The 26269-nt window shown below is 43.9% G+C and overlaps 1 protein-coding gene across 7 annotated transcripts in view; it reads right to left on the reverse strand.

The window, feature by feature from the left end:
- Window positions 1-586: 586 nt before the first annotated feature.
- Window positions 587-26269, reverse strand: part of C8H2orf42 (chromosome 8 C2orf42 homolog) — a 44038-nt gene continuing 18355 nt past the window's right edge. For 4 of the 7 annotated variants that reach the window (XM_075983597.1, XM_075983598.1, XM_075983599.1 and 1 more), the window contains 5 exons: window positions 20566-20670; window positions 16123-16230; window positions 11437-11537; window positions 6609-6771; window positions 587-1179 (listed from right to left, as the gene is read on the reverse strand). In XM_075983597.1, coding sequence (XP_075839712.1) covers window positions 971-1179; window positions 6609-6771; window positions 11437-11537; window positions 16123-16230; window positions 20566-20670 — 686 coding nt within the window. In that variant the 3' untranslated portion in view covers window positions 587-970. The remainder of the gene's footprint in view (window positions 1180-6608; window positions 6772-11436; window positions 11538-16122; window positions 16231-20565; window positions 20671-26269) is intronic. The other 3 variants (XM_075983602.1, XM_075983601.1, XM_075983603.1) reach the window with 1 other exon arrangement.

Genomic DNA, 26269 nt, shown 5'->3' on the forward strand with positions numbered 1-26269 from the left:
GCATGAGAAAAAACCTTCATTTCAAACCAATATAATATTTCAAGTAGAAAGCATACATCGAAGTAAACTAAACAAAATTTTAGTGCTGTGTAGAGCCAGATCTGTAGCTTCCGTGAGGCTCCTGAGCTGTGCAAGGAGTCATGCCTACACTCTAGAGAAAGATGAGACTCAGAATAATGGACGTGTTTTAAGTGTACGCACAAGTCATGGCAGGTGTGTAGGAAATGTTTCCTCCTCTTCTAGAAAGGAAGTCCCCACTGCCTGCACCATCTCCATTCTGTGATGAGTGAACTCAGAACTAGGTTTTGAATTTTATCAGCTGTTCTTTGTTTTTTTGAAACAGGTTCTCACTATGTAGCCCTGGCTGTACTAGGGTTCACTAATATAGACCTCAAAAACACAGAAACTAGGTCTCAAAATCACAGAGACTACCTCTGCCTTCTGAATGCTCAGCTGCTCAAAAATTTAAAGGAAAAAAAAGTGAAGTGTCGTTGATCCCTTGGCCCTAGCCACTTTTCCCCATCTGACTACAAAGTAAATTCACCCAAAGGCTTCTGGCTGTGAAATCACGACAGCAATGGCACCATTTAGAAAAAGTAGTGACACTGTACTTTATTTGCCATCAGGATAGAGGATCGGCGCGCTCAGGCAGATCCTTTGCATTCTCTCTGCCCAGGGCATCGTGACTTTTCCACACTGTTGGCTGAGGTCCAGTGCCGCTGACTTTTTAGAGAATTACTAAAAAATGAGCTGCAGGTGAATCCATGAGAAGGCCACTGACCCGGACTTCACTGGTCAGAAATGAGTGCTCAGTTTATAACGAAGACTGTGCCCAGCAGTGCCCACCACACAGATGTTCTGAGAACCTGCACCTTAGCTAAGAGCAGTTCATTAGCAAGGATCGTATTAAGTGCTACCAGGACAGTGGTCGGGGATGTGCAAACTCCGCAAAATTAACTCTTGATTTGCCTCAAGGGAAAGTGATAGTGGTCAGAGGGGCCAGCTCCAAAGACTGGTCCAGGGGTGGCCTTGGATCTTGGTAGTCAGCCACATGTCCATTCCGGTGGTGACCATACTCAAACTTGATTCGAAGCTCACCAATCTTGGATTGCGGGAGGATGTCTGGGATCCACTCAATGATAAAGGGTGTTGGCTCCTTTTGATCAGGGGAAGTGTTCCCTACAAAAGGTAGAATGGGAGGTTAATTAGTATGGGCCCACCTGACTTCCATTAAAACTATTCCTATGTTTTTGTGACGGGGTGTTACTGGAGCCCAGAATGTCCTCATACTCATTGTGGAGTATATAATAACTCTAGATCTGGACTGGTAAGATGGTTAGTGTAAAGACACTTGGGGCATAAGCCTGGCAACTTGAGTCTAATCCCCTGAATCTATATAAAGTTGGATAAGTACCAGCTCCACACAGTTGTCCTCTAAGCTCCATATACAAGCTGTGACACATGGACGACGACTCCTTCACCTTCATGCATGTGCATGCATGCACACACAGAGACATACTATAACAAGAAAATTAAGAATAAAGAGCTGAATGGCCAATAGCGAGGCAGGAGCAAGGTCAGGTGGGGTTAGCAGGCAGAGAATAAATAGAAGGAGAAATCTGCGAGAGAGGTAAAGGAGCAAGAAAAGGAGAGAGGATCCTAGGGGGCAGCCACACTCCAGTCACGGGTAAGAGTGAAAGTAAGCTATACAGAAGTAATGAAAGGAAAAGCCCGGAGGCGAAGGGTAGAGGAGATAACTTAAGAAAGGCTGGCCAGAAACCAGAAGGTAAGGCCGGGCATTCATAAGTAAGAGTAAGCTTCCATGTGAGTGATTTATTTGGGAGCTGGGTGGCAGGTCCCCAAAAAGTACTCTTAAAAGAGTAAAACTTCACACAACACCCCAACTCTTGGGAGATTGAGGCATGCGGATTGCAAGTTCAAGTCCACCCCCTGTAGAAGGCAAACGAAACAGGAAGCCTTTCAGGAGAAAAAGTAAAAAGTTAAAAAACAAAAACCAAACCATGTAAGTAGGGGCTGGAGAGGTGGCTGTGAGCATTTGCTGTGTTTGCAAAGGACCTGTTTCCTCACAGCCAGCCACACCGGTCGGCTCTCAAGCACCTTATAAATCCAGCTTCAAGGGAGCTTCTGATGGCACAGAGCACATAAACCTTTAAACATATGTAAATGTAAAAGGTGAGAAAAACCAGAGAGCCTAACAGTAATACGGATAGGTATACTTTTTCTCTCAGCATTATGGCTCCATAAGCTAATAACATTTTTTGGACCTCACTCTTCATTTTATTCCAAAACAGACTTTCTGAGCCCCATCCTTCATTGTGCCAGCTGTTTCCTTCTCACAATGGCCAGGCAGGAAGTAGGGACTTCTGCTATGGCTTCACCTAAATGTCATCAGGAGAGCACAAGCTGACGACAGGTGGCACTGAGGGGAGGTGGAGGGCACCCCACTGGGCTCTGCTGTCAACACCAGCATTCACAAATGATGCTGTGTGGGGAGACAGGAACAAACTCTAGCCCTCCCATTTGTGCCCAGGGAACTTGTACCAACCACAGAACAAACAGCCATGTACTGACTGCAAAGCATGGCTAACACTGACTAGCAAATTCAGAGGACCGAGCGGTCTGCACGAGGACAGCAATATGGACAGGGGAAAAAGAGGAACACAGAAACCCACGTCAACGGCCGGGTGATGGTGGTGCACGCCTTTAATCCCAGCACTCGGGAGGCAGAGGCAGGCGGATCTCTGTGAGTTCGAGGCCAGCCTGGTCTACAAGAGCTAGTTCCAGGACAGGAACCAAAAGCTATGGAGAAACCCTGTCTTGAAAATTAAAAAAAAAAAAGAAAGAAAGAAAGAAAGAAAAAAAGAAAGAAAGAAAGAAAGAAAAGAAACCCACGTGTCGGGAGTCTGAGTTTTGAGTTTTGTAACACATTTTTCTTTTTTTTTTTTTCTTCTTTTGGTTTTTCGAGACAGAGTTTCTTTGTGTAGCCCTGACTGTCCTGGAACTTGCTCTATTCAACTTTAAGTAAGAAATTAGTGGCCCATGACTTTAATGCCAGCATTCTTTGGAGGTAGAGACAGGTGGATCTTGTTATGCCCAGATCCACTAAGTCCCCCAAAAACCAACAAGGAGATTGAGTCCTGTGTGTAAAAGCAAAGAACCTTTATTCTACACAAGTTTGCAAAACTCGGTCTCTCCGCATTTCCAACATATTGGGGTGATCAGAGGGCCCCAAGCTCAGTTAGAGTTGGGTTTTTGTAATAGTAAAGGTGGGGGTGAAGGATTTCTAAGGTTCAGGACCCCTGATTGGCTGACGTTTGTCTATGGGTGTCCTGGTGAATGTGGTGTGCGGGCAGGTGATCCTATCTACAATGGTTGGAACGTTAGGTATTTCCTTTGGATGGTCTGGGCCTGGGTAATCTCAGTTTGTGCGCCTTCTGCAACCCAAGGTATTGCCTCAGGGTAAACTGCTGAGACTCAGGCCTCCATTAAGCTCATCATGGCTGGGTCCTACACTGGCAGGTGATAATGGTTGGAAATTAAGAACTTCCTTTGGATGGTCTGTTCCTATTAAGCTTCTCATGGCTGGGTCCTAAAGATCTTTGTGAGCTGGGGGCTAGTCTGGCCTACATAAGCAAGTTCCAGGACAGCAAGGGTTACATAATGAAACCAAAACAAACAGACAGAACAGGGCCAACAGGGTGTCTGTGCGGTTAAAGGCACTTTTCAGGGAGCCTGATTCAATCACCTAGAACCCACCTGGTGCAAGCTGTCCTTTGTTCAGTAGCGCTCTCTACCCCACCCCTAAACATATTAAATGTAAAGAAAGTAACAAAAACAAAACAAAACAAAAAATCCTTCATGGGGTTAAAGAAAAAAAAAGGGAAAGGGAAAAGAACTGGAAGAGAGACCAGTGCTGCTGTAACTACTTAAAAATGTTTTGAGGAAGCTGGGTGGTGGCGCACGCCTTTAATCCCAGCACTTGGGAGGCAGAGGCAGGTGGATCTCTGTGAGTTCGAGACCAGCCTGGTCTATAAGAGCTAGTTCCAGGACAGGCTCCAAACCACACAGAAACCCTGTCTCGAAAAACCAAAAAAAAAAAAAAAAGTTTTAAGGACCAGTGAGGCTGCTCAGAGGGTCAAGGAGCTTGCCAATAAGCCTGATACCTGAATTCAAGCCTTGGAACCCTCATGGTAGAAGGAGAACCAACTCCCACAGTTTGCCCTCTGACCCCTCTCTACATGCCCGCTGTGACATGCACATTCTTCTTCCTAAATAAGTAAATAAAGATGTAGCACACGGGGGGCTGGAGAGATGGCTCAGTGGTTAAGAGCATTGCCTGCTCTTCCAAAGGTCCTGAGTTCAATTCCCAGCAACTACATGGTGGCTCACAACCATCTGTAAAGAGGTCTGGTGCCCTCTTCTGGCCTTCAGGCATATACACAGACAGAATATTGTATACATAATAAATAAATATTAAAAAAAAAAGATGTAGCACACGGATGGCTCCCACTCCCCCAGGCACACAAAGTAAATTTAAAAGCCCACTGCTGGGTTTATGGTATAAAACAGAATATCCACAGTGACAGCAGAGCCAGACTGAGAAGAGAAACTAGCAAGAGAGGGCCAAGTTCAAAGACAGAATTAAATTTGCATGGTTCTACCATCTGGTCCAAACTGTCACTATGCCAAAGACTGTGGTATTCGCATAAGCGTCTATACAGACCAATAGCATTTCCCACCAGTAACAAAAACACATGGAAGTATGTTTTATTTTTGAGACAGGGTCTGTGTAACCTTGGCTGGCCTGGAATTCACTGATCTGCCTGGCTCTGCCACCTGAATGCTAGAATTAACAGTGAGCACCATCATAACTGGCCTAGTAAAAGTTTCTTGCCAGGCGGTAGTGGCATACACCTTTAATCCCAGCACTTGGGAGGCAGAGGCAGGCAGATCCCTGAGTGTGAGGCCAGCCTGGTCTACAAGAACTAGTTCTAGTTCTAGGACAGGCCCCCAAAAGCAACAGAGAAACCCTGGCTCAAAAAACCAAAAAAAAAAAAAAAAAGGTTCTTTCTTTTTTGGGGGGCGGGGGGAGAGATTTCAAGACAGGTTTTTCCTCTGTGTCTCTGGAGAGACCAGACTGGTCTTGAACTCACAGAGAGACCACTGTCTCTGCCTCCCCAGTGCTGGAGTTAAAGGCATGCACCACCAGTGTATGGTGTAAATTTTTTTTATATTAAATATTAGACATCAACCAATAACCATCTGGAAGAAAACAGAAGATGGTTGGCTTATTAATAACATATGCAAGAATAAACGCCAGAGGATCAAACATTTACAAGTGCTAAAACATGTAGGCTAAAGATTGCTTTTGAAAAATTTAATATTACGGGCAGGAGAGATGGGCTTCATAGTAGAGTCTATTGCTTTTTCAGAGGATCTGAGTTCAGTTCCCAGCACTCACACTGGGTGGATCCCAGCCACCTATAACTCCAGCTCAAAGGGAGTCTCTTCTGGAACCCATGGAAAACACTTTCCACATACGGAAAACACACAAACACAAATATAAATACATACACATAATTTCTTTTTCAGAAGGGCTATAGAGATGACTTGGCAAGTAAAGGTATATTTCACTAAGCCAGATGACTTGAGCTCAATGCCCAGAACCTACTGGAGACAACCGATTCCTCCTAATCTCCACATACATGCATGTAGCAGATGTATGCACACAAACACAGATACATACGTGTAAAGAAAAAAACTGAAAACATTGAGTATAAACATGGAGAGTGGTGTATGATCAGTTCATGTTTTAGAAACTTTTAATGTAAATAGTCTAGCAAGACATGGTATCATGTATCTTTAATCTGAGCACTGGGAGGCAGAGGCAGGCAGGTCTTGAATTCAAAGCCAGCTTGGTCTATGTTAGGTCTCAAACCCAAGGAAAAATGGCTAAAGTGCCTATTTAACATATCAAATCGGACCGGCTGCCAGGTTCTCTCATCTCTCAGTTCCTACCTACTACAGGGCCTATCTGGCATCCCTCCTACCAGTCTCCAGTCCAGGGGCTAGGCTGCCCTTCCCTCAGTCTTTCCCTATAGAACCCAGCCATTTTGGTTACCCAGCCCTTTCTTTACCCTTTACAGCCCTGGCTCCCCTGGGTGGCCCAGCTAAAAGTCCTGTTCACTCTGGACTCTCCCCATGCCCTTGCCTCTGGCTATGCTCTCCCTTTTATTTATGACAAACCTTCTCCTGCACCACACCTAGGGGTAATCACATGCTTCCTTTTTTATTACCAGCCCAGGCTACACAGTGAGACTCTGGAGAGGGTTACAATGAAAGTAACTGCGATGCTGCTTTGAGTGGGAGGGCTGCAGGGACTTCACTGCTTCTTTCATTATCTGCCCATGGTTCGCGTATTCCAGCTGCTAGCAGTACAGGAAGCACCAGCTAAGAAGAGACAAGAGCCTTTTTGCAGGCTCTGACGAAGTGAGTGCATGAGCTTTGATTGAGGAGGAGATTCAGAGCCTCTGCAGCACCGAGAAAGGGTGACCCTCAAGGGAGGGATGCTCCTCAAAGTCACTTACCAACTTTGAGGAAGGTTTTCAGCTCCAAAGGTCTCAGCATTGGTTGCTTCTCTATCCGCCCATAGGTTTCCGCGATGCTCTCCACCTCCACTTTGGGGCATTTAAACAGCTCGTAAGTACCATCCCGGTTCTGGATAAAGCTCCGAGTGATTTCCAGGGGCATCTGGACACAGAGACGGGTAAGAAAGGGAGACAGACAACTTGAAATTCAGGCATCTTCGCTGCCAATAAGTCTCTTATGTTTCTTTTTATCTTTTAAAAATATCAATTTTAGCTGGGTGGTGGTGGCACATGCCTTTAATATCAGCACTCTGGAGGCAGAGGCAGGCAGATCTTTGTGAGTTCAAGGGCAGCCTGTTCTACAAAGGGAGTTCCAGGACAGCCAGGACTGTTATACAGAGAAACATTGCTCCCCCCCCAAAAAAAAAACCAACAACAGTAAATAACCCCATGACCCCCCATCACTCTTATTATTTATATATGTGTGTGTGAATGAAAATGAGGATATGACTGCCCCTAGGCATGGCTGAGGGGAAGGCTTTAGTGTAGATATGGAAGAACAGCCAGAGACAGCTGTAAAGGTCCAGACTGAACCAGGTCATGGAAGGAGGGGGTGGGGAGTGAGAGAAGAAGAAAAAAGAGTAGATGGGGCAGGACACAAGAGTACCAAGAGCACATGGAAACTAAGAGAACCAAATGTAACACCAAGAGAGTGTAGCCAAAATGGCTGAGTTATATAGGAAGGAGAGTCCCTGGGTTGGAGAGTTTGGGATAGAGGGCAGGGTGAGAAGTGCTGGGAGGGGCCAGGGGTCCAGACTGAGACTTGTCACAGGTTTGTCTGGGAGCTGGCAGTGGGTGTGTATGCCTCCCATGTACTGGGTACCCGGAGAAGCCAGAAGGAAGAACACTGGATTCCCAGGAGCTGGGGGGACAATTACAATTGCATAGTGTTTGTGAGTGGCCATGTGGGTGCTGAGAACTGAACCTGGGTCCCCTAGAAGCACAACCAATACTTTTAACCTCCCAGCCAGCTCCAAGATCCATGATATTCTTTTTATTTTAAATGTAGGCAAATCAATAAACTTTCTTTTGTACATTCTTTTACAAATATTTATTTTGTAATCCATGTATGTGTGTTTTTAAAGATCTATTTATTTATATGTGATGTGCGCTCTATCTGCATGTATGCCTGTATGCCAGAAAAGGGATCCCACTACAGGTGGCTGTGAGCCACGGTGTAGGTGCTGGGAAATGAACTTAGGACCTCTGGAAGAGCAGGCAGTGCTTCTTCTTCTTCTTCTTCTTCTTCTTCTTCTTCTTCTTCTTCTTCTTCTTCTTCTTCTTCTTCTTCTTCTTCTTCTCCTCCTCCTCCTCCTCCTCCTCTTCCTCCTCCTCCTCCTCCTTCTTCTTCTTCTTTTTTTAAGTTTTTCGAGACAGGGTTTCTCTGCAGCTTTGGGACCTGTCCTGGAACTAGCTCTTGTAGACTAGGCTGGCCTGCCTTTGCCTCCTGAGTGTTGGGATTAAGGACATGCACCACCACCACTCAGCTGAGCAGTCAGTGCTCTTAACCACCGAACCATCTCTCCAGCTTGTATGCATGTGTTGTATATGTAAGTATGTATGCAGATACATGTGCTTATATTGCACACAGAGTGACCAAAGAGGATGAAGGGTTAAACTCTATCACTCTGAACCTCAAGACAGGGTCTCTCACTGAGCCTGGAGCTGGGCAGGAGGCCATCAAGCCCCCCTAAAACCTGTTTCCACTTCTCATAATGCTGGACTTACAGGCCTGTGTGGCCATACCCAGCTTTTCTTTCTCTTTTTATTTTATTTTATTTTTTTAAGCATGGTGGGTGCTGGGTAGGAGAGATGGCTCAGAGGTTAAGAACACTGGCTGCGCCGGGCGGTGGTGGCGCACGCCTTTAATCCCAGCACTTGGGAGGCAGAGGCAGGCGGATTTCTATGAGTTCGAGACCAGCCTGGTCTATAAGAGCTAGTTCCAGGACAGGCTCCAAAACCACAGAGAAACCCTGTCTCGAAAAACCAAAAAAAAAAAAAAAAAAAAAAAAGAACACTGGCTGCTCTTCCAGAGGTCCTGAGTTCAATTTCCAGCAACCACATGGTGGCTCATAACCATCTGTAATGCAATCTGGCACCCTCTTCTGTCATGCGGGTGTACATGCAGGCAGAACACTATAGAATAAAGACATCTTAAAGAAGAAAACTATGGTGCTGAGGATTTGAACTGGGGTCCTGTGCTTGCAGAGCTGGTGCTCTCCTCTTTGGTATTGTCAAGTGAGTCTTTCCTTACCTCAGCTGGGATTTTCTCTCATTTGAATCCCATGCGAACCATGATGTGGACTGAAGCCATCAGCTCTCCACCATCAGTGACGGCTGGCACAGGCCCTCTGTTCCCCCACAGGAACATTCTGCTCATCTCACATCCTGGTACTTCCCTGTCCTTAGGATTCAGCCACTTTACTAGTGCCCTGAGCAAATCAGTGCCCCCCCCCCTTAAACACAGCAGATATCAGTGCCAGGTGGATGGAGGATGGGCCAGATAGCAAAAGGACACTCAGGAACAGGTGCCCAGGCAGCAGAGCCTTGGGGTCTTTGTGCCTTCCTGGATGCCACTGCTTTAGGCTAGCAGCTGGATTTAACATTCTCCAAGTGCCTTCAGGGCTGCTCCAGGGCTGCTCCAGGGCTGCTGCAGGGCTGCTCCAGGGCTGCTCTAGGGCTCACACCTAAGCTGTGCAGCCATCAAAACCTTACTTCTGAGCACAATGATGCTTTCGTGTTAATCTAATCTTTTTGTGTTTGTTGTTTTTGAGACAGTCTCACTATGTAGCCCTGTAAGTATAGATTTTGAGCCTCTGCCCCCTGTCAAGTGCTAAGATTTTATTTTTTTTTATTTTTTATTTTTTGGTTTTTCGAGACAGGGTTTCTCTGTGGCTTTGGAGCCTGTCCTGGAACTAGCTCTGTAGACCAGGCTGGTCTCGAACTCACAGAGATCCGCCTGCCTCTGTGTCCGGAGTGCTGGGATTAAAGGTGTGCGCCACCACTGCCCGGCAGTGCTGGGATTTTAAGTGTGAGCTGCTAAGCCTGGCTAAATTAACCTGCATGTGTCAGAGTCACACTATGTAGGGGTTCTGAAATAGTCAACTTCTGTCGGATGGGAAAAGACTGTCAAAATTTCAGATCTACTTCAGCAAACTGTTTTAAGATGCACAGTGTAGGGCCTGTGAGACGGACGGCTGGGCTGGTAATGGTGCCTGATAAGGCTGACAACTGGAGTCAACCCCAGAACTCACAGAATGAAAGAAGGGCCCACTGTCTTCTGACCTTTACATGTCACACACACACACACACAGCAAATAAATAAATCGGAAAATGCAGTAAAATATCCAGTGTGTCCCTGGTGAAAGACAACAACAGATAGAGGTCAAACTATAGTTTGGGGAGGAAAACTTAATTACACTGGACCCAGTGACTTCACTTTTATTAATATCCTTCCTAGTGTCAATCAGTGAAGTTTAGGGTCTTCATAGATACCAGGAGATCATTAACTAATTAATTCATAAGGAAAAATCTGCCTTTTCTTTCTTTTGTTTTTTTGAGACAGGGTCTTACTTGGTAGCTTGGACTGGTCTGGAACTCACTATGTAGACCAGGCTGGTCTCTGACTTGAGTACATGAATTAAAGGCATTCACCACCATGCATGGCCCCAAATCCTGCTTTCTGACCCCAAAGGTGGTAGTTTTGTGTTTTTTTTTTTTTTTTAAATACCATCTCATATAGCTGAGGCTGGCCTCTAACTTGATAAGCAGCTGGGAATGACTTTGATTCTCCTGTCTCCATCTTAGTGTTGGGATTGAAAGGATCGCCACCAGCCCATTTTATATCAAACTTTACCTGCTTAGTCATCTCACTGGCCTTTAAGACATTTCCAGAAGCATGAATCCTACCAAAATTAGGCACAGAACTATACAGACTATGTCTCAACACCCTTTCCATGAGAAAATGAATTTCAAGAGCTGGGGAGAAGGCCTGGTCAGTAAAGTGTTTAGCATGCACCAGGAGGACTTGAATTTCAGTTCTACCTCTAGAAAGCCACGTGTGCTGGGACTTGTTTCTAATTTCAGTGCTGAAGACACAGAGACACTTGGAATCCTGGAGTTCACAGGCTAGCCAGCCTAATCTACTTGGTGAACTCAAGGCCAAAGAAAGACACTGATTCAAAAAACAAGGTGGGGCAGAAGAGCCAGCTGGATCCCTGGGGCTTGTTGGGCAGCTAGACTGAATTGGTGGAGTTTCAGGTCAATGAAAGACCGTGTCTTGCCAGGCAGTAGTGGTGCACAACTTTACTCCCAGCACAGGGAAACCCTGCCTTAAAAAAACCAATAAAGATTAAAAAAAGAAAGGAAGAAAGAAAAAGAAAAGAAAGACATTTAGCTGGGCAATGGGGGCACACACCTTTAATCCCAACACTTGGGAGGCAGAGGCAGGCAGATCTCTGTAAGTTCGAGATCTGGTCTACAGAGTGAATTCCAGGACAGGCAGAATGTTACAGAGATATCCTGTCTTGACCCCTCCCTGCCAAAAAAAAAAAAAGATACCTAATGTCCCAGGACAGACCAGCTACACAAGAAACCCTGTCTCGAAAAACAAAAACAAAAAAAGCACACACTTAATGTGAACCTCTAGCCTCACCCACAAATGTGCATATGTATGTACCAGCATGTGCACGCACACACGCGCACACACACACACACACACACACACACACACATATGCACGCACGGCTTCTGAGGAATCAACTCTTACCTCTGGGGTGTCTAAAATTTGTTTAACTTGCAGAATATTAGTGATGTGCCAGGTGTACTTGGAAAAGGTCCCCAGTGGCAAGGCATCTTTTCGAACGAAAGCTGCATGAAAAGGAAGGAACAAACTTCAATACCAGACAGGGACATCCTCTCAGGGTGCCTGTCACTCTGTTTCCCCTCACAGGCCTGAAATTCTACTTGTTCTGCAAGTGTGTAACAGTCTGGCAGATACTGACTAACCAAATGATAAGGAGCTCCACGACAGAAGTCTCTGTGGGTTCTTCAGCATGCTCACTAGACCTTAGAAACTTGTTTCTTTTCTGTAGTGCTAGGATGTATCCAGGCCCCTGTGCTACTGTTCCTCTGCTTGGTAGAGCTATGTGTAGGGCACTCTATTCTGAGAACCTCTTACCACACAAGAGCTAATGTGTCAGATCACAGTCCTTTAAAGGATGACTGCCTGCCCACCACCTGCATGTGGGATTAAAGCCGCTCTACCAGAGGGCACAGCTGGGGATTAACATTACTGTATGTGAGGCCTCTAGTTTCAGGGCATCAAAACCAGATAGATAAGCTATGAGGATGAAGGGCTCTGGGTCTCAGAGTCTCATGAACTCACTGCCTGTGCTGTTCAAGAGTGGACTTACTAAATGACAACTTACTGAAGAGACACCCTTGCTTTCCAGTTGTAACCACTTTTGGCTACTGACCACCTGGTGGCTCTCTCTCCACCCATTTTCCCTTTATTCCTAAAAAGTTATTCTAAAAGTAAAATCTCCCTTACCCAAAGTATAGGAGTGTTTAAGAAAAAAACTTGTGGTTAATCTTTTTGTTCGCTGGTGTTTTTGAGATACGGTTTCCGTATGTATCCTTGACTGGCCTGGTTATGTTTAGGAGGCTGGCCTCACACTCCTGGAGCTCTACCTGCCTCTGCCACCTGAATGCGGAGATTAAAAGCATGTGCCTAGCATAATGGTTAATTTTGAAGGTCAGCGTCTTTGGATTTAGAACCAACAATAGAACACAAATCTCTAGGCAGGTGTATAAGGCAGTTTCTAAATTATGCTGAGGATCCACCCTAACTGTGGGTGGCATCACTCCACGGGTTGTAACTGGCCCCCATAGGCTCCCAGGGAATGGCACTATTAGGAGGTGTGACCTTGTTGGAGAAAATGTCTCTTATGCTGAAGCTACACCCAGTGTTGACTCCTTTTGCTGCCTGTGATTCAAGATGTAGAACTCTCAAGTCCTTCTCCAGCACCATGTCTGCCTGCACATTACCATGTCCCACCATGCTGATAATGATGTACCTCTAAAATTGTAAGCTACCCAATTAAGTTTTTCCTTATAAGAGCTGCAGTGGTCATGGTGTCTCTTCACAGCCACACAAACCCTAACTAAGACAGGGTCCCAAACTGAATAGAAAGGAGGATGCAAGCTAAGCACCAGGATTAACCTCTGCTTCCTAGCTTCAGCCAGTGTGACCCGCTGCCTCATTTTCCTGATGCCTTGCCTTCTCTACCATACTGACTGCAACCCCTCAAAATGGGAAGCAAAAGCAAAAATAAACCCCTTTCCTTTTTTTTTTTTTGTTGTTGTTTTTCAAGGTAGAGTTTCTCTGAGTGTCACCGGCTGTCCTGGAATCTGCTCTGTAGACCAGGCATAAAACCTTGCCTAAAACCTTTGTTTTTAATTTTTTTTTTTTTGATTTTCGAGACAGGGTAGCTTTTTTGGTTCCTGTCCTGGAACTAGCTTAGGCTGGCCTTGAACTCAAAGATCCGCCTGCCTCAGCCTCCCTAGTGCTGGATTAAAGGCGTGCGCCACCACCGCCCAGCTAAAAAAATTTTTTAAATTTATTATGTATATGGTGTTCTATCCTGTCTGCATGCATGCCTGCAGGCCAGAAGAGGGGTCCAGATCTCATTACAGATGGTTGTGAGCGACCATGTAGTTGCTAGGAATTGAACTCAGGACCTCTGGAAAGCAGCCAGTGCTCCCAAAACCACTGAGCCACCTTTCTGGCCCCAAACCTTCCTTTATAAAATTACTTCCTGTCAGAGTATAATCACAGCAACAAGTAACTAATACAGAAATATTAAGAGTCAAGGCTGTTGATTTGATAAACCTATGTGGTCCATGGGCCTCTGGATTGGTTTATTGGAGGAAAGTGGAAGAGTTTGACTCTGTGGGCTAGAGAAGCCCTAGAGTGCTGTAAGCAGGGCTTGATGGGCCATTCTGCTGGGGACTGTGAGAGTCCCGAGTGCCAAGAGGCCTGCATCGGGTGCTTTCAGGGAGGAGAGAAGACACTTTTAGGAACTGGGCCAGTTAGGCATTCATGTTCTATATCAAGCAAAGAAACTGGCTACATTCTGTCTGTGTCCCGTGAGCTTGAGTGAGGCTGGATTCAAAAGGAATGGACTACTAGTTATCTCAAGACAGGACAGTGTTCAGACCACATATCATGGCTTCCGCTTACTGCTTATTCAGGTCCCTGGGGAGAAACTACAAAAAAGGAGCAGAAAACATATGAAAAATGTGCAATTTCTCAAGGAAAAAGAATGAGCAAGTTTAACAATAGAAATAATGCAGGATTGAAAGCAGCTGTATAACTTGGGCTGGAGTCATTAAAAACAAACATGGCACTCTGCTCTGGGACAACAGGAGAGGGGTCTTAAGGGCAAGACCATAAATGACAAAGTCTCCACCTCGCGAAAGTGCAGACTCACTAGAAATAGTCTAGACTGAGGATGCCATAGGAAGGGTTCCCTCTCAAAACGACTGCCTAGGAAGTGCTCCCCAGAGTCGGCACGCAATGGCCACTGCAACTGAGTTGGCAGCACTGTCCACAAGGTATTGGCTTTGCAGGCATTAAAAATGAAAGACAGGAGGAGCCATGGAGTCTTGAGCCCTGGTTCCAGAGAGCCACCGAAGGCAAAGTTGGCAGGTGTGGTGTTCCTGAGAGGCTACTGGGTACAGGTGTGAAGGTATAGCCCAAGCTGCAATGGAGAGCCCAGGATGTTGATGAGAGCAGGACCATGAAACATTTCTGGTGCAAAGACATGGAATGGAACTGTCTCAAGAGGGAGGCAATAGGGCTGGTGGGGGTGGGGCTCCCCAGGCCCTTTGGAACTCCAGATACCCAACATGAAAGTATAGGATTTGGTGTTGCCCTGATGGGGTTTGGTCCTGCTTTTATCCATTTATTCCTTGCTGTACCCCAATTTTCCCATTTTGAAGTGTTCCTCAAATGGATATGCCCCATCCCACAGGGATTCTTTGCTACTACGTAATAGATCTAACTTGGTTTCCATTAATAGCTGGTCACAAGCCTGAAGATTTCTTAGATGAGACCTACTGGAAATGTTAGCGCCTATGTGAAGTTAGGACTTTGAAATGGATGTATTCTGTATAAGAAGGATGTACCTATGGAAACCAGAGGTGAATGTCAAGGTTTAGAGTGATGTGCTTTGGTGTCAAATTACCAACACGTGGTCTTATGATTGTTAATACTGTCAACTTGATGGGATTTAAAGTCAATATGGAAACAACCTCTAAGTGTTTTTCAGGGAGCTGTAGATTAACTGAGGTGGGAAGATCGCATCTAAATATGGATGGTACCATTCTGTGGGTTAGGGTCCTAGACAGAGGAAGAAGGAGAGAGCAAGCTGAGCATCAGCGTCCATTTCTCCCTGCTTCCTGTGGATGCCACGTGGCCAGCTGCCATCAATTCCTCATCATGAGCCAAAATAAACCTTTCTCTACTAAGCTGCATTCTTGGGATATTTTGACACAGCAACTAGAACAGTAACTAACACAAGGTTTTTGGGTTTTTAGTTGCTGTTGTTTTCCTACAGAAACTTTCTGAAGTTCTAATCTTACTGGTGGAGGCTCATTCTAACAGTATTTGCTAAGGAATTATATTCTATTTTTATTTATTTTTTTGTTTTTTGAGACAGAGTTTCCAGTAGCCCCGGCTGTCCTGAAACTTGCTTTGCACAGCAGGCTGGCCTCGAACTCAAGAGATCGGCCTGCCTCTGCCTCCTGAGTGTTGTGATGAAAGGTCCCAGGTTGGGACTATATTAATTATTATTTATTTTATTCCATAATTTTTTTTTCAAGACAGAGTTTCTCTGTGTACTAGCCCAGGCTGTTCTGCAACTTACTTTATAGACCAGGCTGACCTCAAACTCACAGAGATCCACCTGCCTCTGTCTCCTGAGTGCTGGGATTAAAGGTGTGCACCACCACCACCTGGCAGAATTATATTCGTAATGTTCTACTGGAAATGTTTCCTCCAGACCAGGTTTTGGAGAGCTCCCCTCTGGACTTCTGTCAGTTTGACACAAATGCTCTCAAAGATGGTAAGCAATCATGTTTGGGAGAGTGGAACCTCAGTTCCATTTGCATACTGATGACATATTTATTAATGCTCCTTTAGGTTTTTGGCCACTGGGCCTTCAATGTTTTTGTGGAAACTGTAACACACCTAGAAGTATCAAACAGTCCTTGCTGGTCATTTATGAGGTTTACATTTCCTGAATGTTTCCATTCACACTTACTGGGGAACTGTTCTAAGAGCTAATTACTGCAGGTTTCACGCTCCAGCGACACCCAGACATGCTAACCCTGAAAGTCCCTTGTAGATTTCCACACAATTATTACTGCTCTTCCTAGGGAGACTCCGCACCTGTGGTGGAGTTGGGGAGCCGCTTTTTTGCACTTCCTACGGATATTCTCTGTTGCAAGGCATCAAAAAAGGACTGAGGAATGTGGAACACCAGAGGTTCTGGTTTACCTGCAGAAAAAGGAAGGATGTTATTAAAGGAAACTTGGTTGTTTTCTTACTGTGCAAGGAGAGGGAAAAGGAAAGGAATGAATGGGGCTGTAATCAAAAGTACCTGCTGTGGGCTGGGGAGACAGTTCAATGTGTAAGGTATTTGCCGCTAAGCCTGATAACCTGAGTTCAGTTCATGAAACCCACATGGTGGAAAGGGAGAACCAACTCCTGCAAGCTGTCTTCTGACATACATTGGCCATGGCATGAATGTGCCCTTCTACCAACAAAATAAGATGCAATAATGATAATAACAATAATAATAATACCCGAGGTTTCTTTATTCAAAGACAAAAAGGCTAATGGGATTTCATGAGCCAAGGACGGCATCAGTCTTGCCCCTCATCCCTTGCTCATAACACACCTATCCTCCACCAAGAATGACTGCAGATTGCTAGGTGGGTAACCACCACCAGAGGAGACTTCTCCCACTGAAAGGCATAGGAACTGAGAACACTGAAGTAGAGCTGAGGAGCCTCTGATGGGCTTGTCCATTTGATTGACTCCTGCCTTCCAAGCCCAGACACTCGCCAGCTGCATTCATGTCTAAGCAAAGCAGGAGGATGCTCTCACTTGCATGGTCAGAACCATGACTGCTAAAGATTACGGGGTGTGAGTGTGGCAGGTACAGTCAGTATCATCTGTGACTCCCCGGCACATTAAATGTGGGAAAACATCCTAATCTCTTAATTTGGATGAAGAAAAAGTCAACAGAGTTGACTGCAGAGGGGTGCATGAGCTCAGAGTTTTTCTTAATTCTAGCAGAAGGAAACATCTAGAGTTCCATTGATAAGCACAGAGCTGTGGCTCACCTGAGAGAAAGACTGTTTGGTTTGTTTGAAACAGTATTTCTCTTTGTAGCCCTGGCTATCCTGGAACAGGCTGGCCACAAACTCACAGAGATCCACCTGCCTCTGCCTCCCCAGTGCTGGGATTAAAAGAATGTGCCACCACACCTGCCTAAGAAAGACATTTTTGGGGCTGGAGAGATGGCTCAGTGGTTAAGAACGCTGTCTGCTCTTCCAGAGGTCCTAAGTTCAATTCCCAGCAACCACATGGTGGCTCCCAACCATCTGTAATGAGGTCTGGTGCCCTCTTCTGTTCTGCTGGCACCAGAAGACTGTATACATAATAAATAAATCTTAAAAAAAGTAAAAAAAGAAAGATATTTTTTTTAGATATGGTCTTTTTCTATAGCACAGGCTGGTTTGAATCTAACTCACTATGTAGATCAGGCTGACCTCAAACCTGTCGTGATCCTCCTTCCTCTGTCCCATGAGTGCTAGAATTACAGAGTGTGCCACCACACATGGCTCTGAGAAAAATACTCTAGTTGACTTGAAAAGTTAGTTCAACAGTTAAGAGCACTTGTTGCTCTTCCAGAAGACCCAAGTTTGGTTCCTAGAACCCACATGGTGGCTCACAACCAACTATAACTCCAGTTTCAGGAGGATTACCTCTTCTCACCTTCACAGATACCAGGCATGCATATGGTACACATATACACATGTGGGCAAATTACCCAGTCAAATGAATCTAAACACTTTTCTAATGTTAATGAATACATTAAAATGAATTAGGCAAGGTGGGACACTCTATAATCCCAGCATTTCTGAGGCTGAGGCAGGACTGTGAGTTTGTGGCCACTCTGGGCTACATAGCTCTCAAACACAAAAAACGAAAGCGTAAATTAGGGGATTGGAGAAAGGGCTCAACACTTGCTGCTCCTCCGGAGGACAGGAGCATTGGTACCCAGCACCAATGTCAGGTGGCTCACAGCCATCCACAGCTCCCCATCTGGGGAGCCCGACACTGTCTTCTGGCCTCTGTGGCAACTGCTCTAATGTGGGGCACACACACAGTCACACACATAAAAGATCAAAACACAGAAACTTCAAACAAGCAAATAAAAGTGAAAGGTGAGTTAGAATAGAAATACTTTTACTCTGTACTCAATTTTGTCTTTTTTGTTTTGTTTTTTCAAGCAGGGTTTCCCTGGCTGCTTTTTTTTTTTAAAGATTTATTTATTTATTTATTATGTATACAACATTCTGCCTCCATGTATGCCCACACGACAGAGGAGGGCGCCAGATCTCATTACAAATGTTGTAAGCCACCATGTGGTTGCTGGGAATTGAACTCAGGACCTCTGGAAGAGCAGATGGTGCTCTAAACCACTGAGCCATCTCTCCAGCCCCCTCCCTGGCTGTTCTGGAACTCCCAGAGCTACACCTGCCTCCTCCTCCAAGTGCTGGGATTAAAGGGATGCACTACCACCTCCTGGCTTGCCTACTTGTACTGACTGTAGAATGCCAGTGTCAAAACTTAGTACTTGGTGTGTAAAGATGTATGTGTGCATTTATGTGGGCAGGTGCATGTATACTTGTCTACAGGTGTGTGGAAGTCAGAGGTGACTTTCAAGTCTTTTTAGGACTATGTTCCTGTCTTTGTTGTCTGTGTGATTTTGCTTATTAACACATTTTTTTAAAATTCATCTATTTATTTAAAAAAAATTTTAAGGATTTATTTTATGTATATAAGTGTTTTGTTTGCATGTTTGTGTATGTACTATGTATGTACCTGAGGAAAGTAGGAGATGTCAGCTCCCCTGGAATTGGGGACCTGGAGCCAACACGTGGGTGCTGGGAACTGAATTCATATCCACTGTAAGATCAATAAGTGCTCTTAACTGCTAAGCCATCACTCTAGTCCTGATTTGTTTTAGGAGAGAAAGAGATAGAGAGGAGAGAGAGTACATGCAGGCTATGGCACACACGTGTAGGTGCGCGTGTGTCAGAAGGTAATCTGCAGCAGTCAGTTCTCCCTGTCTACCACGGATGAGTCCAGGGTTCCTGTCTCCTCCTCCATAACTGGATTTTTGAGACAGGGTCTCTCATTGAGACCTGAGGCTTGTCAATTAGGCTCAAGTGTCTGGCCACCCTCTTAGCATTGGGATTAAAAGTTCACAACATCTAACTCAGTTTTTAGGTGGATTCTGAGGGTCAATTAGTTCAAACTCCTCAAAAAGAATGGAGCTCTTCATCACCTGACCAATCTAGGAAACCTGTATTGGAACTCTGCTGGAACAACTGCCAACAAAAGCAGTTTAGGAAGAAAGGGCTTGTTTGGGCTAACAGGTTCATCATGGTGGGGAAGTCAGGGTGACAAGAGAGATTCTAGCTATGGACAGCAGGAGTGTGAGGTAGCTGGTCCCATCACAACCAAAGTCAGAAAGCAGAGAGATGAGCTGGGCCAAGTTGTACACACCTTTAATCCCAGCACTGGCAGCAGAGGCAGGCAGATCTGTGAGTTCAAGGTCAGCCTGGTCTACAGGTGAGTTTCAGGATAGCCAGGGCTACACAGAGAAACCTTGTCTCAAAAAAACAAAAAAAAATTAAAAAACAACGGAAAAAGAAAGCTGAGAGATGTGTTGGTTGCTGCACTTCTTGTTTTCATCCCAACTCATGGGACTGTGTTACCCACTCAGTCAAAAATCTGTCATCTTCCTCATCACACTCAGTGGTGTGCTTCTGGATGAACCCACATCTAGTCAAGTAGACAAAGAAGAACTGCCATCCCATCACCTAGATGTGCTCAGCAGTGGGCACGCACTGATATTCACCTCTGCTCTGGTCCACCCTGTGTGCCCCACCCTTCCTCAGCTCTGCACAGTCACGGCTGTTAGTATAAGACTGACACAAATGCAAAGACAAAGACCTAGGCTGGCAGCAGTTTTTATCTGCTGTTCTTTTTCTTCTATCTCCAAAGTCACTTTGCAGGTACTGTACTCTAGTAATGATAATTATTTAATTTAGTTCTTTCTACCTACCTTGATGTCTTCTTTTTCTTCTTTTGCTTGTTTGTTGTTTTTATATTTATTTATTTATGGGGGAGGGAAGGATGTGTTGCCACATAGAGGTCAGAGGACGACTTGTGGGAGTTGGTTCTCTCCTTCTACCTCATGGGTTCTGGGGATCAAACTCAGGTTGTCAGGCTTGGCAGCAAGTGCCTTTACTGCCGAGCCAGCTGGGTAGCTTACTTTCTTTTCTTAGTACAGGGGACTGAACCCAGAGACTTGTGTATGCACAACACATGCTCTAACATTAAGCTATACCTCTATTTCACTCTCTTTAAAACATCAAAGCAGGTCTCACTCTGTAACTCAGGGCAATCCCCCAGCCTCAGCACTGCCACACCCAGCCTGACTTTTACTTTCTTGTGGATCTGTGTTTTCGCACAAATCAGAGCAGAGCTATTGCGTATTCCTTTGATGCTTCCTCCTTCCAGCATACTTACCATCAAACTGATAGTGCATGGTTTGATGGATACGCTCTGTGACACTGGCCAGCCAGTCTTGGAAGGACAAAGTCACTTGTGCCTCATCTAACAGCTGACCACAGACTAGGAAAAGGAAAAAAAAAACTTTTTTCATTAACTTTACTTTTCTTTCAAAATAATTAACTAAAGCTTGAAACGGTCAAGTAGTTTAGAAAAAAACCATAAAAATTAAGTACAGAGAAAATAAACTAAGTGAAATAGGTTCCAGGACTTTTTCTATTTAATTGACATATAACATTTATACATTTTTATGATGTGCAGTGTGATAACAGACTTCTTTTTTTTATAGAGATTTATTTATTTATTTAATGTATATGAGTGCTCTATCAACTTTATGCCAGAAGAGGGCATTAGATCCCACTCTAGATGGTCTGAGCCACCATGTGGTTGCTGGAAATTGAACTCAAGACCTCTAGAAGAGTAGCCAGTTTTCTTGACCTCTGAGCCATCTCTCCAGCCCCCAAACTTTTTTTAAAATATTTATTTTTATTTATGCGTATACACGGGTACCTACATATATGTATATGCACCATGTGCATGCAGTGCCCTCTGAGGCCAGCAAGGCCATTGAATCCCCTGAAGCTGGAGTTATAGGTGCTCATGAGCTACCAAATGTGAATTCTGGGACCTGAACTTGGGTGTTCTCTAAGAGTAGCAAGTGTCCTAACTGCTGAGCCATCTCTCCAGTCCCAAAAAACTTAAAAAAATAATCCATTTATACTGGGCCTGATGGTGTATCCCTGTAATCCCAGCACTTGGGAGGTAGAGGTAGGAGAATGGTAAGTTCCAGGCATACCTGGGCCACATTGCAAGTTTGAGGCTAGTCTAGGTTACATGATATCCTGTCTCAAAAGAACAAAAGTAAATTCATTTGCAAAAATGAATGAAAGCCCTCAAGACCAATAGGTTAGAGTATTACCCCAGGCTAGGAAGATGTTAGCAGCTGAGAAGGTGCTGATCTTCCAGACACTCTAATCCTGATCCTCACATCCACCTTAGTTCCAGTTCCGAGGAATCCTGTACCCTCTTATAGAAATTACTTCCAATTCTGAGTATGGATTTGCATACACAAACTCTCTCAGTAATGAAACTGTTTGTTTCCTACTAAGACTGGCATGCCTGGAGTGGTGATATATACCTGTTTGGGACATAGAGGGAGGAGAAACATGAGTTCAGGGCTACCTGTGGCTACATAGCAAGTTTTGAGAAAAAAAGATTGGTCGGGTGTAGTGGTTCATGCCTTTAATACTAGCACTCAGGAGGCAGAAGCAAGTGGATCTCTGTGAGTTCAAGGCCAGCCTGATCCACACATCAAGTTCTAGGACAGCCTAAGAGCTACATAGTGAGACTGTCTCAAAACCAAATCAAGCCAAACCAGGGTCTGGAGAGATAGCTCAGAGGTTAAGAACACTGGCTGCTCTTGAAGACCTGGATTTGATTCCCAGGACCCATAAGGCATCTTACAATTGTTTATAATTCCAGTTCCAAGGAGATCAGATGCCCCTTCTGGCCACTGCAGGTATTCATCATTCATATATTACACAGACATACACACAGGCAAAACACCTGTCCACATTAAATAAAACTAGTAATAAAAAATAAGAATGTTGTAGAATAATCCTCTTGTACACTATAAAGATTTTTCACTCAAATTGGTTTAATAAAATGTTGATTGATCAGTAGCCAGGCAGGAATATTTGGCAGGGTAACAAACTAAGGATGATTGGAAGGGTGGAGTCAAGAGTAGCCAACAGGTATAGAGGCACCAGGAGATAACATACCATGCTAATAAAGGTACTACCACATGGGAGAGTGTAAACAAGGAATATGGGTTAACTTAAAAAGGTATGCGCTAGTTAGTAATAAGCCTGAGCAATTGGCTGAGCGTTTACAATTAATATAAGCCTCAGAGTGGTTATTTAGGAACAGGGGGTCAGGTCAAGAAATTTCCATTTATATACAGTGTTCCCAGGTATGGCCAAAATTTTCACATAAAACCTGTCAAGGCTTAAGGAAGGATTCTAGACACACAAGAACAGAGTCAAGCATGGCTTATTGGTAGCTGTTTTTTCTCTAATGGGCTGTTTGCTGGCATTGGGCAGAGGCATGTCTCTTTTAAGAGATAACTTTCTGGCTCAGTGCCAGCAGCAAAACAGGTGGCTCTTTTTAGAGGTCCTACTACCAAACATTTATACAGTGTTTATGAGCAGCCGGCAGGATGCTACTTGGTGGCAGCAAGGATCTAGAAACTTCCCAAAGTTGGGGTAGTAAACATGGCTTTCAGAGCTGGTGGTAAATGTGCCTCCGCCTTGAGACTACACTCTCGGGGAACCAACAGGGAGGAGCCAGACCTCATGATCTAAGTTACAGAGCAGCTGTTTTTGTTTTTTTGCATATGCAGACAGAAAAGGTTATAGATGCTCAGTAAGGACAAATTCAGACAAACAATAATAAAAACCTCTAAATGAATTACAGTGTGTTTAAAAATATATGTAGTCTTGGGAAAGAAAAGAAAAAACAACAAAATAGTCATATAAAGATGGAAAATACACAGAAAGTGTAGATTATATTACTGTGTTGTCTTTAAATTTTTTGACTGCTAAGACAATTTGGATTATGAAAACTGCCATATTAAACCAAACTACATATTTTAAAATTATCTTGACCTCAAAATTTAAGTCAAAAGATATAGCCGGGCAGTGGTGGTGCACATCTTTAATCCCAGCACTCAGGAGGCAGAGGCAGGCAGATCTCTGTGAGTTCGAGGCCAACCTGGTCTACAAGAGCTTGTTCCAGGACAGGCTCCAAAGCTACAGAGAGACCTTGTCTTGAAAAAACAAAAACAAAAACAGACAAACAAACAAACAAAAAGTCAAAAGATATATTACTTTGGGGAGAGGTTATGCTTTTGTTTCCACAGGAAATGAGAGGCTCTGATTATTCTGGGTTAAGAAAAATCAGGTCTGATAGAGGAAGATCCCCTGAAAAATCTGGCTACAAATACAAAGAAATGAACCTAAAAGAACTACATGACATATGGTGTATATTTTACCTGTTCAAACATAAAACAAAAATCACCTTTGGCTGACTTGTACCCAATGCACAATCTATACCTTTTTTTTTTTTTTTGGTGTTTTGAGACAGGGTTTCTCTGTGGTTTGAGCCTGTCCTGGAACTAGCTCTTGTAGACCAGGCTGGTCTCAAACTCACAGAGATCCGCCTGCCTCTGCCTCCCAAGTGCTGGGATTAAGGGTGTACGCCACCACCACCCGGCCCACAATCTATACTTGTATTAAGACAGGTATGTATGGTACCTTTAAAAAAATTATATATTTTTAGACCAAGGGGAACAGACACCAATGAAAACTATGGCCCAGGTGATCCAACATCCAGACAGCTTCCAGGCTGCTAACTGAGATGATCCAGCCTCACATAATTCCACAGCCAAGAATTAATAATTATCCTAAATTTTCTTAGGGTCCAAGGATTACCAGCATCCACAATCAACAGGAAGTAGTTTAAAGAACTACGTCCACATTTTCACAAGATGGGTTATGGATATTTATTATTATTTAAGAGGTGGGGTTGTTTACAAATTGTTATTGGTCATAGTCAAAATAAGGCTAAACAAAATAGTTAAATCCAGAGATCTCTTTCTAAAAACAGAAAGGAAGATGTGATATAGAAATGATAGGATAAAGGGTAGATTACTGAATCTACATTATCCAAAAACAACTATTAATCTTACATATTTTATATTAGTATAGATTTTGGTTTACTGATACAAATTTAAAGACAATTTTGTTATACTGTATATATATTTCTACTCTAGTTTAGGGTATTATGTTTATGAAGCTCATTTAAAAATAGAGCTGAAGAGATGGCTCAGAGGTTAAGAGCACTGGCTGCTCTTCCAGAGGTCATGAGTTCAATTCTCAGCAACCACATGGTGGCTCAAAAACCACCAGTAATGATTTCTGGCGCCCTCTTCTGGCCTGCAGAACACACACAGACAGAACACTGTATACATAATAAATAAATAAATCTTTAAAAAGGCAAAGTATTTTAAGAAATGTAATATATAATTAAGAAATACAGATTAACAGTCATCTATAATAGCAAACTTATAGTCATGTTAGGTTTTCAAGGTCATACAGAGATACATTTGGGCAATCTTCAAACACTTTAAATACCTGCAGAATATGGCATTTGAAATGGTTTAAGAACTTAGATTTTTCTTAACAGTGAGACTTGTCTATTCCTGGCAGCACCAATTGTTTCAAAGAGGATGATGGGCATTGAAGAAATGCCATTGGAGTTTGTTTTCTTTTCTTTTTATTCTTTTTTTTTTTTTTTTTTTTTTTGGTTTTTTGAGACAGGGTTTCTCTGTAGCTTTGGTGCCTGTCCTGGAACTAGCTCTTGTAGACCAGGCTAGCCTTGAACTCCCAGAGATCCGCCTGCCTCTGCCTCCCAAGTGCTGGGATTAAAGGCGTGCACTACCACCGCCCAGCGAGTTTGTTTTCTTCATGGCTAAAGCTAGCCATCTGGGTGAAGAAACTGCCCTTGGTTTAAATGCTGACAGTTACTGTCAAACTGGACCAGCAGGATGCAAGAAAGGCATCTGCCAAATGTTGCTAAGACAAGGTAGGACAGTCCTTCAAAATTCCCTGCTTCACAGGAAAGTCTGTCAGATATGCAAGGCCTGTAAGCCAGAGTTGGATGCCCCAACATTACAGAGAAACTTTGGGTGACTGTCCAGTAAGCTTGAGATCCCTATCATTGGGTAACATTTCACCCTTCTGGGGTTTTTGGTGGAGTTGAGGATTAGCTAGCTATAGTTTTCTTTAGTTAGGATAAAAGATAAATTAGGTACAAAACTTTGGACTCACAAAGGTAAGATAGATAACAGAGTATTATCTCTAATTTTGCCAAATATAAATAGATTAGATATTATAACTGTAATTCTTAATAACTGTATTTTTATATATAATCTTACTATGTTAAGGCAGGGAAACCAAACTAAGGATGATGGGAAGAAGAAGGTGGAGTCAGGAGTTGTGAGTGAGATGCAGAGGGAGCAGGAAATGAATGTGCCATGCTAATAAATAAAAATATGAGTTAATTCAAATGCATGAGCTACAAGTCTGAACTATCAGCTGAGCATTTATAAATAATATTAAGCCTCTGTGTTTATTATTTGGGAACTAGGGGGCAGGAGAAAAATGTCCGCCTACATAAAAATAAAACAAAAAGTTGAGCACACAACTTAGAGAGGTCATTCAATTTGACTTGTTATGGCATGTTCACATGTAACTGAAAATGTACACAGAAATGCAGAGACTTATCATTAAATAAAAGGCAAATGGCTAAAATCTTGAAGCCATGGGGGAAACAACAGAGAAATACAGTAATAAGGGATGGAAGTTAAAGGGGCCAGAATAAAGAGCTGAGGCATATGGGGCTCAGTGTGAGTACACACACCTGGCATACTTGAGGCCCTAATTCAACCTTTTGCATTACAAAACAAAAGATATAACTTACAGCTTTAAAAATTTTTTAAATTTCAGTTGGGTGGGCAGTGGTGGCACACACCTTTAACCCCAGAACTTGGGAGGCAGAGGCAGGCGGATCTCTGAGTTTGAGGCCAGCCTGGTATACATAG

The sequence above is a fragment of the Microtus pennsylvanicus genome, chromosome 8 (assembly GCF_037038515.1).
Source record: "Microtus pennsylvanicus isolate mMicPen1 chromosome 8, mMicPen1.hap1, whole genome shotgun sequence".
Lineage (NCBI taxonomy): Eukaryota > Metazoa > Chordata > Mammalia > Rodentia > Cricetidae > Microtus > Microtus pennsylvanicus.